The following is a 17,524-nucleotide window of genomic DNA, read 5'->3' on the forward strand; positions in this document are numbered from 1 at the left end:
TTACATACTGCAATTAAGAGCAATCTCAAAATGAGACTTTACACATTCACTGTTTTAAAGAAACTTGAATGAATGAACAGATGTCTAAAACTTCTTAACCATAAAAACTCAAGTCTAGGTGCCTGGGTGGCACAGTCAGTTAAGCATCTGGCTCCTGGTTCAGGCTCAGGTCATGACGTCATGGTGGTGGGATTGAGCCCCGTGTTGGCTTTGTGCTCAGGGTGGCATCTGCTTGAGATTCTCTCTCTGGCTCCCTCTGTCCCTCCTACTTACGCTCTCTCTAAATAAATAAATAAATCTTACAACAAACAAACAAAACTCAAGTCTCAGAGCTAACCAGGATATCTATAAGAATGACACTTGCCTCACTGAAGCTCACAAAAAAATTTAAATAAAAAAACATATGATACTAGCAAATGAAACCGAGGCTGTCAGAGAAAAATAAAGCAACCAGAACAAAACGTCAAATTAGGTCCCTCAAAAATCCTCATAAAGGGCTCAGATAAGTGAAGGCCATCTCTCTCCACTCTAAGTAGTGATTATTATTTTTAATTTTATTTATTTATTTGAGAGAGAGTGCGCACAAATTGTGGGGAGGGGCAGAGCAAAGGGAGGAAGCAGGCTACCCACTGAGCAGGGAGCTCGACGCAGGGCTCAATCCCAGGGTCCTGGGATCACAACCCGAGGACCTAAGCGGAAGGCAGACGCTTAACTGACTGAGCCACCCAGATGCCCCTGATTTTTCTGAATATCAAGATAAAGACAATCTGCGGGTCTCGAACCACACCTAATGGAAACAGAGGCACTGTTCACCTAGGGAGAAAGGCCAGAAGAAGCTCCGCTTCTGGCCACAGATTCACCAGCCATGAACAATCCAGCTATCCTACAATCCTAAAGCTTTTTCATACTCAAAACACACTTTAGATTTTTTTTTTTAAAGATTTTATTTATTTATTTGACAGACAAAGATCACAAGTAGGCAGAGAGGCAGGCAGGGAGAGAGGAGGAAGCAGGCTCCCTGCCAAGCAGAGAGCCCAATGTGGGGCTCCATCCCAGGACCCTGGGACCATGACCTGAGCCAAAGGCAGAGGCTTTAACCCACTGAGCCACCCAGGAGCCCCTAGATTTTATTTTTAATCCCAAACAATGGTGGGAATGCAAAGGCCAGTGAACGGAGTTAACGGCCATAATCAAAGTTTCCAAGATCTTTTATGCAAATTAGAGAAAATCTACTTTTATTTTAATTTTATTTTTTTTCGGCATAACAGTATTTATTGTTTTTGTATCACACCCAGTGCTCCATGCAGTCCGTGCCCTCTCTAATACCCACCACCTGGTTCCCCCAACCTCCCACCCCCCCCACCTCTTCAAACCCTTCAGATTGTTTTTCAGAGTCCATAGTCTCTCATTGTTCACCTCCCCTTCCAATTTCCCCTAACTGCCTTCTCCTAACTCCCCATGTCCTTTTTTTTTTTTAAATCCTCACCCCATCCATCCCTGGGATCTAAGCCTGCAGGGTCTGATGGAAGCCAAAGTGGTGAGAAGAAAGTGAAACTCTTACATCCTTTTTTAAAAATGCAAAGATTTGCATTTCTGTGGATACTGCATATCCATTTCTAATAATTTTTTAAAAATGTTCTCACAATTCAGAGACTAAAATGGAATGAGCAATAAATTCAATACTTAAGAAAAATTAGCAATGAGGAAAATGCATGCAGCATTTTTTTCTACTTTGGCCAACTTTGCCTGGAAAAATGCAATTTAAAACCTCAGCAATTTTGTCCCTGTAAGCCATCTTACTGTCAACTGAGTTTTTCCTTTTATTATAACCACTTAAAAATGGAGCTTTCCTTCACCCAGCTTCACCGAGGTAAACCTGACAAGTATTAGGATCGTGCACATGTAGTGTGTACAGCGTGGTATCTGGATACACGTACACACTGGTGAAATGAGTATCACTGTCAAGCTAATTAACACATCTATCAAAAGTGATTTTTCATGCAGAAAAAGCATTTTATAGGAAGAGCATTCTGGTTGCGTTCTGCCATTTTCTCTGTGGGTAGCCTAACCAACCTGATGGTAAACTCCCCGAGGGTGGGAAGCAAGTCTTGTACTTCTCGGCTGGGGGCCCAAGCACCACATTCCCGAGATGCTGGGGATGGGGAGACCCACACAGCGCAGTGCGGAACGGGCATCCTGTCAAGTGTCTGCGGTTCCTGGGGCTCATCTTTCTCCCACTCTAATTAATAGACAAGCAACAGAAGACAGATCTTCCGCTTTCTTGTTAATTAGTACCTCATGTTTATTACTCAGTGTCTGAATTCTCCAATTAAATCATTCTTGGATTGTTTTATTTCTGAATGTGTAATAAATATTGAAATTAATCAGGTCACAAAAGCTTTAAATTGTGTTCTGTGCTAATCCATTTTTAGGACAAGAATGGTATCTGGCATCTTCATAAAATTCCCATTAATTAACCACAGTAAACTGTACAGAAATGATGTTAACTGCAAACAACCCGTCAAACATGTCCTAGGTTTATCTGGAATGAAACGCTGTGTCTCATGCTTCACATCCTAGTCTAGTCTATGTCTGCTTCTCCAGAGAGACTAAGAATTCTAGAAACAAAGAAACTGTGTGGGGAGTACCCATGCTCCAGACCTTTTATGAACTGGCAGAACTGAACTGATGATTTGTAGAGAGAGAGGAGTCTGGGCCCGAACCCGACAGTGAGCCACAGCCAAAGTGAATGGCGTAAGCAGCATTTAAGGATACTTCTGAGTCAGCCACGAGCTACAAGTTGCTTGCTACTGCTCAAAGGCCCCGATGCTCACTGGTCCCTAATCCAGTGAGCATAACCTATATCTGAGTGTTTGATTCTACTGTCTTTGGATACTAGATCAGAACCCGCAATCCACTTTCGGAAAGCAAACTCCCTTTCCCGAGGTGATCAACGAAAGCATGAAACCAAATCAGTTTTGCTGTCTGTTGCTCAGAGGAAGAAATGTTTTCTTTGACCCTCGGAGAGCCACGCAGGTTCGCTGTTTTTGCTTTAATCTTACTAGATCCTTCCACCCCTCTTGTGCTAGCGGGCTGGTGGACTCCTCCGTGCACTTTCAGAGCTTCTGCTGTGCTCTCACTGTGTCACATTTGCTTATGATGACATCCATTTGTTACTTGCTGACTCAGATCTCCCCAGGTGACTTAATGCTCTTGGTTTTCATGTTCTTCACAGTGCATTGAAAAGCTCTACTTTGAAGTAAAATGTTTTAAGAATGAAAATGTGTGCACTATAATAACAACATTAAAACTCCTTTCTTGTCATTAAATAAATTAACCAGCAACCAAATGAGTTAAGGCAAAATTCTATGTATCACCATCGATACATAGAACCTCTGAACAACAGAAAAATCCTCTTTTGTTCAGGCCACATTTCAGACTCTCCTGTGTTCTTCATCAGCTCTGACGGGTCTGACACAGAAACTGAGTTTTTGTCTTCCTGTTGCTCAGCCACAAGATTTATTCACAAGCCCCCAAACTCGAGACTTTCTAAATTCCAGGTTTTTTTAAGTTTAAAATAAATCTCTAAGAACTCTTCCTGTATCCCCACTACTTCTTTTTCTCCTTCTCCTCTTCCTTTTTTTAAAAATTTTTTTAGATTTTTATTTATTTATTTGACAGAGAGAGAGAGACAGCAAGAGAGGGAACACAAGCAGGGGGAGAGGGAGAAGCAGGCTTTCGGACGAGCAGAGAGCTCGATCCCAGGACCCCGGGATCATGACCCGAGCAGAAGGCAGATAATACTCAACAACTGAGCTACCCAGGCACCCCCAACTACTTTTTTTCTAAGACCTGAACTTGTTATAGAACTTTTGAGGGCAACAACAGAAGACGACAGAATCAGAGGCCTTTTATAGAACAGTGTTGCTCGGTCCTTTGAATCCAAACATGTTTCTGTTACATATTTTTTAAAAATCTCAACTATTCCTTTAATGTATTTTGAAAAACAAAATAAATAAGTATGGTGACTAAAAATGAATAAAGCAGTGTTACAAAGCACTGTATTTTTAGTCTATACTCCTTCTCTTGAGAACAAATTTGTTTTAAAAAATACAAGCTGGGGGCACCTGGGTGGCTCAGTGGGTTAAAGCCTCTGCCTTTGGCTCAGGTCATGATCCCAGGGTCCTGGGATCGAGCCCCACATTGGGCTCTCTGCTAGGTGGGGAGCCTGCTTCCCTGCCTCTCTCTCTGCCTACTTGTGATCTCTCTCTGTCAAATAAATAAACAAAATCTTTAAAAAAAAAATACAAGCTGATCCTTAAATAAGTTTGAACTGCATGGGTCCACATATACACAGATTTTTTCTTTTTGATAAATACAGTACACAACTGTGAACGTATTTTCTATCCCTTATGATTTTCTTAATATTTTTTCTAGCTGACTTTGTTGTAAGAATAGACTATACAATACATATATAACAGAACAATTATGTGCTGTTTATGTTATTGGTATGGCCAACAGTAGGCTCTTACTAGTTAAGTTTTGGGGGAGTCTGAAGTTAACGCTGATTTTCAACTGCATGGGGGGAGTAGGTACTCATAATTCCTGTTGTTTGAGGGTTCAGAAGTGTGCAGTTAAGAAAAGAATGGCTACAGTTTGTAGTGAAAGCCAGGTCTATGGTTCTAAGATTACCTCTAGCACCACTGGCAAATCAGAAAGTGCTCATAAACTGAAAGGTCCCTTCTATTTTCCTTGCTTTCTTAATGCAGTTTGAGTGCTTCAAGAACAAGTTTGAAACGCCGGGAGGGTGTGGGTGGCTCAGGTGGTTAAGCGTCTGACTCCTGATTTCGGCTTAGCTCATGATCTCAGGGTTATGAGATCGAGCCCTATATTGGGCTCTGCACTGGGCACAGAGCCTGCTTGTGATTTTCCCTCTCCCTGTCCCTTGCCTTTCTCTCTCTTTCTAAAAGGAAGGAAGAAAGGAAGGAAGGAAGGAAGGAAGGGACAGAGGAAGGAAGAAAAAAGTCTCCTATTCAAAACTCCTGATTTTTAAAATGACAATGTAACACAATAACTGATTAGCCGCATTGCGGAAGAGCCTTGGTTTTGTCAAGATTCGCAGTGATGGATTTAACAACAGGGTGTTTTTCAAAGGACATTAAGAAATAGAGTTCAATTTATAATCACTTTTCTGAAAACAGTATTGTATTTTATAGAACAAGGATCACGCAAATTTCGTGAACTAGCTCAAATCCACTATTTACACTGAGTCACCTAATCACAGCACCTAATCCCTCCTGCTCCCCATACCCTCTGATTTCGTCAACTTGAAAGGAAGGTTTTCTGGTTTAATTCCCAGTTTTGAGTACCTGGCATCACTTTAAGATGCGTATCAAAGCTCCCACGTGGACAATAATTCGCTTCAGGCTGCTAAGGCCTATACAGACAGCAGGTGGAAAAAATGCCGAGGAGAAGTTCAAATCCTACTAGTGTCGTCCCCGAGCCCTCCCAGGCGCCTGCAGAGCGGGCGTCCATCAACAGCTGCTACACTTGTAACTGACTCTTCGGAAGAGACAGATCTTCTTTATGAAGCGACTTAACTCAGATCTGAATGTGAAATGAGAACAGAGATCCTGACGCCAAGGCTTAGACCACCGCAGTAACTGCTGTTGTCTGCTCAAAGAAACGATCGATGCGATTTAACATTAAGTAAGCAACAAAGAAATTAAGAGGAAAACACAAATGGCATTTATTTAAGTTTTCTCTAGCACACTCAACTCATGTTTACTTAAAGTAAAATACTTTTTAGGGATGCCTGGGTGGCTCAGTCAGTTAAACAACCGACTCTTGGTTTTCACTCAGGTCCTGATCTCATGGGTTGTGAGATCAAGCCTCATGTCGGGCTCTGAGCTCAGTGGGAGTCCGCTTGGATACTCTCTCCCTCTGCCCCTTCCCACACTCACACTTACTCTCTCTCTCAAATAAATAAAATCTTAAAAAACACACACATGTGAAATAAAAATCTTTAAAAACACACATATTAAAAAAAAAAACAAAAAAACACACATATATAATATATGTGTTTAAAAACACATATATATGTGTGTTTTATATATATGGGGGTTTTTTGTTTGTTTTTTTTTAAGATTTTATTTATTTATTCGACAGAAATCAGTAGGCAGAGAGGCAGGCAGAGAGAGAGGGAGAAGCAGGCTCCCCGCAGAGCAGAGAACCCGATGCGGGGCTCAATCCCAGGACCCTGAGATCATGACCTGAGCTGAAGGCAGAGGCTTAACCCACTGAGCCACCCAGGTGCCCCTATATATATGTTTTTAAAGATTTTATGTGTGTGTGCGTGTGTGTTTTTAAAGATTTTATTTATTTGAGAGATAAAGAGAGAGATCACAAGTAGGCAGAGAGGCAGGCAGAGTTGGGGGGAAAGCAGGCTCCCCACTGACAAGAGAGCCCAATGCCGGGCTTGATCCCAGGACCTTGAGATCATGACCTGAGCCCGAAGGCAGAGGCTTAACCCACTAAGCCACTCAGGTGCCTATAAAAATATATATATTTTAAAAGGCATCTTTGAGGGGGCACCTGGGTGGTTTGGTCAGTTAAGTGTCCAACTCTTGATTTTGGCTCAGGTCATGATCTCAGGGTCACGAGATCGAGCCCCACACTGAGCTCCATGCTCAGTGGGGAGTCTGCTTGAGATACTCTCTCTCCCTCTCCCCCTCCTCCCCATATGAATGCTGTCTCTCTCAAAAAAATAAATCATAAATACATAAATAAGTACATAAATCATAAATACATAAATAAGTAATAAATAAATAAATACATGGCATTTTTGCATAATAAAATCAATGGACATAGTATTTCAGTCCAGGGTTTGTCAAGGGACATAAGCCTATATGGTCACTTCTTTCTCCAAAGGCAGACACATCTGGAGAATCCAGATGCTTGGCAGACAAAGATAGTTACATTACAAACAAAACAAAAGTGAGGAGTTATTTTAAAAATTAGGCATGCAATTATTGTATAGTTTGCTAAAATACATTATAAACAATAAGATTATTGTATGACACCACATAATACAATTTGGTTTCATTTTGGACAGTTTTCAGTTAATTATCTAGCTAGGAACATAATCTTTGGCATACCTGACCAGTAAAATTACAAATTTAGGCTGTAGTAAAATATAAAAAGGTCAGAATCTTGACCAAGACAGTAGAACACTTATAAGAACAGAAAGATCTGTGCTAACTCTGTCTGTATCTGCAGCAGCAGAAGAGAGAAAAAGAACCAGCTTGTCACTTTGCCAACAAACAAGTGACTTCTCTTACGCAGGGCCCATATATATGCATGGATACACAGAATAAAACACAAAATGAAAACCGTGTGCAAAACTGCTGTCTTGGTTATCAGTATCACTGGAATTAAGAAACAGAGAGAGGCCTGTCCGCCACAGACCAGTTCAAACTTGTACTAGTTTTTCCTGCCTGTAGCCTAGTTCTCACCTATACTTTCCTCAGGCTTTTGATGCGTGCGCCCATTATTACAATCAGGCAAGTTTCATCAGACAGGCTCAAAATTTCCATCTAGACCCCCCACCCGAAGCTGTCTAGGATAGTAACTGGTCATTCAGGGCAGTAATGTGGCTGTGGCGGGCATGTTCCCTGGTCTGACCTCAGTGTTCAGGGATCCACCACACACCGATAACACCCACTGGTCATGGTTGCAAAGGACTCTCGATAACCACAACAGTGGTAATTTACAGAGTAATTTAAAGAAGTCTTCCCAACGACAGATATACTCTGAGATGCCTGCCCATCCCAGCCCCTTTCTATTACTCATCAGTTGTTTGCCTCAGGAATATGGACTTAGAGCAACAGGGTCAGTGCAGGGCTGAAATAAGCATTTAGCACAACGCACAGACCAACAAACACTCATCACAGCACTCGCTGCTACCGTGGCTCCGTCTCCCTGATCAGGAGTGGAGCACAGCTGGAGCAAGAATCCAGGGCTTCTCCCCTCCCTCCTCGTCTCTCGGTTGTAGAACAAATAAATACTAGAGTGCATCACGTGAGCAAAGAGGAGCACTGTTCAGCACTTTTGTTTCAGCTCTGTGTTTGTGAGAAATGTGCAAAGGGGTATGGTCACGGAGGAAAGTCCATTTCTTATGGTGGACCACATCCAAGAGTTCGGAAAACACTTCCCTAAACTACTTGGCCTCACCCGAAACTACAGTTTGAATCTTCTGGTGTCAACAGTGGGAACAGGGAAGGTGGGTGAAAGAACACAGTGTAGCTGTGTAGTGAAATCCAGAGGATTACAGCAAATGCTACAACGTCAATATGGCAAATGCTATAATGTCAATACGGTGCAGAGTAGTTGGTGCTTCAGAACCACATAGCTTACATTTATGGAATGCGCTCTAGTTGTTTTTTTTTTTTTTTTTTTTTAAGATTTTCATTTACTTGACAGAGAGAGAGATCACAAGTAGGCAGAGAGGCAGGCAGAGAGAAAGAGGGGAGGAAGCAGGCTCCCTGCGGAGCAGAGAGCCCGACGCGGGGCTCGATCCCAGGACCCTGGGATCATGACCTGAGCCGAAGGCAGAGGCTTTAACCCACTGAGCCACCCAGGCGCCCCTGCATTCTAGTTTTTAAGCAGTGTGATCCTCACGACAAATCTTAAAACATTTGGAGGTCACAAAACATACCTTCTCTGAGTGTTGAGTTTTAGAAGATCTTTATATATATTGGACACTAAGCCTTTATTGGATATGTCATTTGCAAATATCTTCTCCCATTCTGTAGATTGCCTGTGGGTTTTGCTGATTGTTTCCCTTGCTTACAGAAGCTTCTTATTTTGATGAAATCGATACTTTATTTTTGCTTTTGTCTTCCTTGCCTTGGGAGGCATCTAGAAAGAAGCTGCTATGGCCAATGTCAAAGAAGTTATTGCCTCTGTTCTCTTCTAGGATTTTTATGGTTTCAGGTCTCACATTTAGGTCTTTAATACATTTTGAAATTATCTTTGTGTATGTTGGTGGGAATGCAAACTAGTGCAGCCACTCTGGAAAACAGTATAGAGGCCCCTCAAAAACAGAACTAAAAATGGTTCCTTAGAAATAGAACTACTACTCTATGATCCAGCAATTGCACTACTCCATATTTATCCAAAGAACACAAAAATACTAATTCAAAGGGATACATGCACCCCGATGTTTATAGCAATATGATCTACAATAGCTGAACTGTGGAAACAGCCCAAGTGTCCATCAACTGATGAGTGGATAAAGAAAACTCTGTGTGTGTGTGTGTTTTAATCAGCCATTTTTAGTATATGTGCTGCCCAAGCAAGCACGCGTGTTTTACTCAGCCATAAAAAAGAACGCAATCTTGTTATTTGCAATGACACGGATGGAGTTAGAGGGTATCATGCTAACCAAATAAGTCAGAGGAAGACAAATACTATACGACTTCACTTGTATGTGGAATTTTAGAAACAAAATAAACAAGTAAAGGGGAAAAAAAAAGAGAGGCAAACGAAGAAAAAGACTCTTAACTATAGAGAACAACTGATGGTTACCAGAGGGGTGGTGGGTGGGGGGAGATGGGTGAAAACAGGTGATTAAAGAGGGCACTTGTGATGGGCCCTGGGTGATGGGAAGTGCTGAATCACACTGTGTACCTGAAACTAATATAACACTGTATGTTAACATTGGGAATTTAAATAAAAACTTAAAAAATAAATAAAAAACCCATACTAGGATTCTTAACTTTATATAGGCTCTCTTTATATGGGCTCTCTGCTCAGCAAGGAGTCTGCTTCCTCCTCTTTCTCTGTCTGCTTCTCTGCCTACTTGTGATCTCTGTCAAATAAATAAATAAGGGGCGCCTGGGTGGCTCAGTGGGTTAAGCCTCTGCCTTCGGCTCAGGTCATGATCTCAGGGTCCTGGGATCGAGCCCCGCATCGGGCTCTCTGCTCAGCAGGGAGCCTGCTTCTCCCCCTCTCTCTCTGCCTGCCTCTCTGCCTGCTTGTGATCTCTCTCTCTCTCTCCGTCAAATAAATAAATAAATCTTTAAAAAAAAAAATAAATAAAAATAAATAAATAAATAAATAAAATCTTTAAAAAAAAAAGATTTTATTTATTTGAGAGAATGAGAGACAGTATGAGTAGTGGGGAAGGACAGAGGGAGAGGGAAAAGCAGGCTCCCCACTGAGCATGGAGCCCGATGTGGGACTTGACCTCAGGACCCTGAGATCATGACCTAAGCTGAAGGCAGATGCTTAACAGCTGAGCCACCCAGGCACCCCCATTTATATGAGTATTTTAACAGACAACTGAATTATAGGGAAACAGATTACATTACATTTACAAAAGAAGTTTTTAAATGTTGAAAGAGATTTAATTAGCATTTTATAAATACAATCAAACATTATTCAAAAGCCCCTTAAAAAATGATTGCTAAAATGTACAAAACTTGCACACTGAAAACAAGATTTATAATCTGAGTTTAAATGTCTAAAGAAGGAACAGATGTTATTTTAATAAACTATCACTGTAATGAACAATAAGTTCTGAAATTAAAGTGAACCTTGGCGTTGTTTTTCTTGCAAACAAAAATCACAGGCACCTAAATCACAGGCACCTGCTCACAGGCACCTAAAACTTACTCTTCAACAGCTGATACCATTATACCCACAAATTTGAAAACCTAATACATAAATCTTTAAAAGCGGAGATAAACCAGTCTTCAAAAATTCCAAGTGGTCATTTATTAGTGGGTTATGAATCAATGTAGTGGGTCAGGACAGCCTTTTTTTTTTTTTTTTTTTTTGATAAAATAGCAAAGCAAATGGAGTATATCACATCTAATGAGGATAAACCTTATTTCATGAAACTTTGGTTTCAACTGCATATCTATACGGACAGACACAACACTTGCACGCAGGCACGTGTACAAGGGCTGTGCGCTAGGTGGAGATACAAATTGTATTTTTCCTATGGGTTGTAGTTAAGACTGTGAAAAAAACAAAGACAGATGTCCTCAACATCACTATCTACACAAAATGAGATTTTTCTAAAAAACGGTACTCTCTCTATTCTCTGTCACTTACTGATGCCCGGGAGGCACTCCCCGCCGCCCTGTGTTTACATTACTGGGGGCTAGCAGCCTGAGAATTATCTGGTAAATGAAAAGGGGCTTCATTCAGGGACATCACCGCTCCTATATCTAATGGCACCAAGGAATGGAAATCTCTGGCAGGTCCATCTCTGCTGCACCATGTGGTACTGGCTGCGGCTGTCATCCTGGTTGCGTCAGTCTTCCTCAGTAAGCCTACCTTCATTCTACTTTAGCTCCCCAAACCCCAGGCCACAGTCTGACATGCCTCTGGAACTATAAAACCAGACACTCAGTCTTCTCTGGATGCCATTTCGTATCCTTGATGGGTTCAGTGAGCCCGTCACCCGGTTTTCAGAGACGACCAGTCCTGTGACCCCTTCTATGACATTTTGCTCCATTTGTCCTAGCTTTGGTTCCTTTCTAACTGACTTCAGATGCTATTACCATATTTCAACCATTTCCCTGTCAACAGCTTTAAATTCTTGCCCTTTCACGGCAACGAACAGCCTGACCAGACGACTGTCTGCCTTCTCCAGGCTATAGATTCTCCATCTACACAATCACCCTCGCTGATTTTTTAAGTTTTATTTAAGTAATCTCTACCCCCCCAATACAGGACTCGAACTCATGACCCTGAGATCAAGAGGCACATGCTCTTCTGACAGAGCCAGCCCGGCCCCCCTCACCCTCGCCGATTTGGACAAGGACTGGCAACTCACTCTGTCTCCTATTCTTCTTGTCCTGCCACCACCCCTGTCACTAGTACCTATTTTGAATGGAAAACAAAAGGCATCAGAAGAGAAAGCTTTCAACCTGCTGCCACCACACCGATCCAATCACCCTCACCACACTGAGCCTTTCCTCACTCTCTCCTACAACAGATGAAGGGTCCTTACTCTCTAAGGCTCATCTTCCCGTCTGTGTGCTTGGCTCTTCTTGTGCTTCATGCCAGAGACCTGGATATACTGGTTTCCAGCTCCTTCTGTTACTGTTACACTTTCTCTGCCCGAACTCCTTCAGCTTTTGAAAATGCTCAAGTCTCTCTCAGTTCTGAAGGCCTTCGGTCTTCAGATTTACCTTTCTGACGAGCGTCTTCAAAATTCAGGTTATGTCACTTTCTTCACTTGAACTTCGTTGTTTTTTTTTCAAGATTTTACTTGAGAGAGAGTGGGGGGGGTGGTAGGAGCAGCGGGAGGGGGAGAGGCAGAGGGAGAAGCAGGGAGCTCAATGTGGGGCCTGATCTCGTGACCTGAGCCGAAGGCAGATGCCTAAGCAGTTGCCCCCTCTCAGTTTTTAAGCCCTGACACTGCTTCTTCACCCCCTGAGCTGAGACAGTTCTTGCTGAGTGACTCCAAAGGTGCTTCTCAAGCCCTGTCAGCAGAATCAGACACTGCTACTGCTCCCTCTTCTTGAACATGCTTCTTGTGACTTCCATGACTCTACACTCTCTTGGCTTCTCCTGACGTCTCTGGTCTCTAGTGGGGATCTTCATCTATTCGGTCACTCCATGGTGGGCTGCCTCGGGGTTCTCGCCTCAGACCACTGCTCTTCACTGCAAACAACCGCACTCACTCGTCAGGCTCCTTTGCCCGTTCTAATGCCGCCTTCCCAGGCCCTTCATCAGTGTCAGGTCTGTAAGTCCAACTGTCTCCCCGACACCTCTGTTCATGTCTCCAAACACCCTCAACTCAACGTGTCCAAGCTGAACTCACCGTCCCTCTCCTCCCCCGGATCTGCTGCTCCTTCCATGTTCCTCATGTCAGAAATGAAGAGTCAGCATTAATTCTGTTCCTGTCAGGCTTGACCACTCTCTTCCCTCACCCTCCCCATATACAATTAACTGGCCAGTTCTGTGTGCCCCACTTCCTGAATATCCTTAGCATGTGTTCACTCCTGTCCCAGTCCCAGCTGTCACCACCCTGGTCCAGGCCACCATCATCCTTTGCTTAGAGCACCCCACGCAAACCCTCCAGATCAGTCTCCCCACCTCCAGTCTTAATTGAGTCCTGGTCATTCTCCGCATGTAGAATAGAAATGACAGAACTGCTGATGTTACTCTGGTGCTTAAAAACCTTCCCTGGCCTTCTAGTATGTTCAAGAGAAATCTTGAAGTCCTTATAATGATAGAGCAAAGTTCTTCACCAGCCAGCTGCCTCTCTCCCACCAAGCCCAGCACCCCCTGCCAAACTCTAGCTGTGCTCCCTGCACCGCAGCGCCCCCTCCCCGACCCAGGCCTTCTAAATATGCCCTTCTCTCTTCCTGAAGCTCTTGTGTCCCTGCCCTTTAAAAATTCCAACAGCTCACTTCATCCAAGAAGCACTCCCGGCCCTCCCATGTCCAAAACTGGACTGAGGATCCCCTGCTGGGAACTAACTGCTTTTATCTCCCTCAATATGCCACTTACACCCTCCACTGAACCTGCCGGGGACCTGTCGGCGTCCTCTGCTGAGCTCCCGGGCGGCTGGATGACTAATTTACACCATCCTCATGAAGCATAATACTGGGCTGGATAAACACGTGTTGAATGAATGATTTTATGAATTCTTCCACTTCTGATTCTAATTCTTGGCTGGCTCCTCCAACTATTTCAAATTAGACTAGACTTTTTTTTTTTTTTTAATCCACTACTTTCTCCTGTTTGTGGTCCTTACTCTGTGTGTCCCGATGCCACGGACGTGGTCAGCTGACACGAGGGATATGCCGTCTCAATACTTCTTCTACATCAGACACTGCCTGGGCATTGCCTCTCATCCCCCGGGCCTCGTCTCTGACTCATGCCATGACTAACGTGCACAGTTCTGTGAAGGGGAGTTGGGCAAGGTCTGTCTTGCTTCCCGCCTTTCCGATGTAGCAGCCTGATCTCCACTCGGACATGTGCAAATGCACAGCGCAGAGACATTAACACCCAGTGAGACCATCATCAGCCAGGGGACCGAGAAAGCCAGGGGACACATATGTCTTCCTGTGGTCCTTCAGGCAGCCAATTCTGAGACATCCCTAAGGATTACTCAAGGGGCTGCAGTGCAGTCATGTTAGTGCTGGTCCGCACCGTGTGCACCCACCATTCTGTTATCTCTCCCTCTTCCCTTCACTAGTTCACTGTCTCTGGTCTCCACTCCTGCTCCCCGGAATGCAAGCCCATGTTTCAGGATCTGCTTCTGGAGGGAAAGCAGGCTAAATAACTCTTCAGCATCACAATTTTTACTCTTGTTTTCTTATTTTGATAGGGGTTGGTAAAACAGGTAGCTTTACTTCTTTCCCGGTTGTCAACATGTCCTTCCTATTTTCAGACAAATTTCACTTTGTTATCATTGAACACTCCACAGAAGCACGAACAAGTTAAGTCTCCCATAAATGATGTCCATTTCAAATGAATGGCAGCTAGGAAAATACATTTCTTACAAGAACAGGAATTCGACCCCAGTTTCCATGTTTATATTAAAAACATTTTGCTAGCATCACATAAAAGAACACTTATAAAATAAACAGACCTTCTCATACCTTCACTTTATAGCTTGCTTATTTTTCTGCTAAGAGACTGAATATTAACAGACACAAAAGAGAATCTAAACAGTTTAAAAATACCTTTCAGACAAAGGCAGAGACTTCATTCTTATATTGAAGCTGGGTGTGAATGATATAAGAAACTTTGGATTGTTATGTTTGTCTTTGGGTCAGTTCCTCCAACAGCTAGTAGACACAGTATTATGACTAGCAAATGATACAAGTTCTGAAATATATCACCAAAATATAGCACCGAGTATCCTTCAACAATTTTTTTCAATTAAGCTAACGATTCATGCTCTGTTACTACAGAGGCACAAGTTAAACCAAGAATACTTACCGATAATTTGCAAGGTTGAAAAATGTTCAGTTAATTGCACATTACTTGGGGCTGATGATAAGCTTGACTGACATCCTGAGATATGATCTTTTGCCCTTTCTTTACTTATTTAATCTTTAATCATTCCATCGTTTGTCAGAGATCATTTATTGGCTAAGCAAAGTTTATAAATTCTCTTTTACCAAAGTTTTTGAATTTTTAAAATTTGTTTAAAACCAGAATGCACAGAAATCATCAATGCTTAAGGAATTTCAGTGCTTTTGGGGTAGTAATAAATTTTTACTTTCATTACAATAAAGTATCCTTGTGAAGGGGTTATGTGTCTTCTCAAAATTTTCTAAGGTACCTGGGTCAGAGTATTAAAAGAATTCTACTATTATCATACATCAGCGATAGTAATATTATTTTTATAAAAAAGCATGTGAAATCCATGCCTCCCAGCTCTGATAGGTTAAGTATATTCTCCATTTATAATATATGTAATGCCTAGAATTAAGATGCCACAAAGCTCCCTAACAAATAAAAACAAGTCTCTCTCTCTCTCTCTCTCTTTTTAAAAAAGATTTTATTTATTTATTTGAGAGAGAACAAGTAAGAGAGAGAATGAGAGGGGAGAAGGTCAGGGGGAGAAGCAGACTCTCCGCAGAGCTGGGAGCCCGATGTAGGACTCTATCCCAGGACTCTGGGATCATGACCTGAGCCAAAGGCAGTTGCTTAACCAACTGAGCCACCCAGGCGCCCCTCTCTCTCTTTTTTTAAAAATAGATTTTATTTGTGTATGATGGAGAGTGATAGCGAGAAAGGAAACACAAGCACAGGGGAGCTGGAGAGGGAGAAGCAGCTTCCTACTGAGCAGGGAGCCAGACGCAGGGCTCGATCCTAGGATGCTGGGATCATGACCTGAGTTGAAGGCAGACACTTAAAGACTGAGCCAGCCACCCAGGTGTCCCTAAAAACAAGTCTCTTAAATACTCTATAGATTGCCAGGTGACCCACACCTTCTCTGTGTTAAGATTCACATTTTTACACATGCTGATATTTCTGAAACCCAGATGCATCTTACAACTGATGGAGTCATAGTCTAATTGGCAACATTTCTCCTATCTTAGTAGTACATCAAATAAAGGGCTGAAATTGATGACAGCTCACGTTGTTCAACAGGACATCATCGTTCATCCAGCACTTAGACAACAGTACGGGCTTTAATTTTATTCTTTAACTGACACTTTGGACAACCTCTTCACTATATAAAAAATGTCAGTTTTTTACTCAAACAAACAAACAGAACAGCCCTGGAAGACACCACACAGTAGAGCGAGGCTAAATGAGCATTTTATAGACATGCTCTCAAGCATCATGATTGTGTGCAGCTTGCTAGATGGAATGATTTCAAAATGATTGTTATTTATTATAGAATTAATTAAATTAAAAACTGGGTGATTACAAAAGAGAATTATTTACTTAAAAAATTTATCTATTCAATCAGAAAAGAGAAAGGGATCAGAGAAATATTTCTTGAATAACTAAATGGAAACCTCACGTCTACTTCAAACTTCTTCAGAACTACTTCAGTCTGCCTCTGGCCAGGACTCTGGCAACTTTCAGTCATTGGCTCACTGTTCATGCATGCCTTTTCGGGCAAAGATTGGCTGGTAAAAATTTGTAAAGCACTGTTTTTAAAATTTCTCTCATGCAAGACTGGCTTTAAGACACTCAAAAAAAAAAAATGGGAACAGTGGTTGCAACTGTTGAATTTACTTTAGTAATAAGTCTGTTGCACATTTTCAGTAGAAAATGTGAATACTAAAATGTTACAATACTTTAGTGATATGCACAAATACCATAGGAAAGCCTTGTTTTCTTGCTCCTTACCGTCCTCATTAAAAAACCATGTCAACTAGGGAAACCTAGTTTCTAATTTTTAAAACAGGAGTCTTATTGAGTGTTACACTGACATCTGGATAAGAAAGGGTATCTTTGAAAAATAGGTTAAGTGGGAAAAGACAGAAATAACATAATGAAGTAATATTTTCACATGGATAGAGTGCATTTTGAGCTAATTTTTTTTGAAAGATGTAAGGTCTGTGTCTAGATTTAGATTTTTTTGAATTTGGTTGTCAGTTGTTACAGCATCATTTGTTGTAAAGACTGTCCTGGGTGGCTTAGTCCATTAAGTGCTTGCCTTTGGCTCAGGTCATGATCCCGGGATCCTGGGATCAAGTCCCACATCAGGCTCTTTGCTCAGCCAGGAGCCTGTTTCTCCCTCTGTCATTTCCCCTGCTTGTGCTCTCTTTCTCTCTCTGACAAATTAATAAAATCTCAAAGAAGAAAACAAAAGACTATAACTTTTTATACTTTCCACATCAAAACACATTCTCCGGATTCACCAAATATAAAAGCCAAATTTCCAAAGACATTGGTTCTTACTCTACCTGGCTACACATCCCAGGACCATATTTACTAGCAACAAAGAATATATGTTTACTAAGTATCCAACAATCAGTATCAAAGGATGTAGGTCAACCCCAAAGCCAGCTTAATTCTATACCTA

The 17,524-nt window shown here is 42.1% G+C and overlaps 1 protein-coding gene across 12 annotated transcripts in view; it reads right to left on the minus strand.

The window, feature by feature from the left end:
- ATE1 (arginyltransferase 1) overlaps positions 1-17,524 on the minus strand; it is a 166,017-nt gene that overhangs the window by 22,760 nt on the left and 125,733 nt on the right. For 2 of the 12 annotated variants that reach the window (XM_047702976.1, XM_047702985.1), the window contains one exon: positions 6,829-7,427. The exons of 7 other annotated variants lie outside the window; for them this stretch is intronic. In XM_047702976.1, coding sequence (XP_047558932.1) covers positions 7,234-7,427 — 194 coding nt within the window. In that variant the 3' untranslated portion in view covers positions 6,829-7,233. Of the gene's footprint in view, positions 1-6,828; positions 7,428-17,524 lie in introns of those variants that run through there. 3 more of the 12 variants (XM_047702979.1, XM_047702980.1, XM_047702986.1) reach the window with 2 other exon arrangements.

This window comes from Lutra lutra, chromosome 14 (genome assembly GCF_902655055.1).
Source record: "Lutra lutra chromosome 14, mLutLut1.2, whole genome shotgun sequence".
Taxonomy (NCBI): Eukaryota; Metazoa; Chordata; class Mammalia; order Carnivora; family Mustelidae; genus Lutra; species Lutra lutra.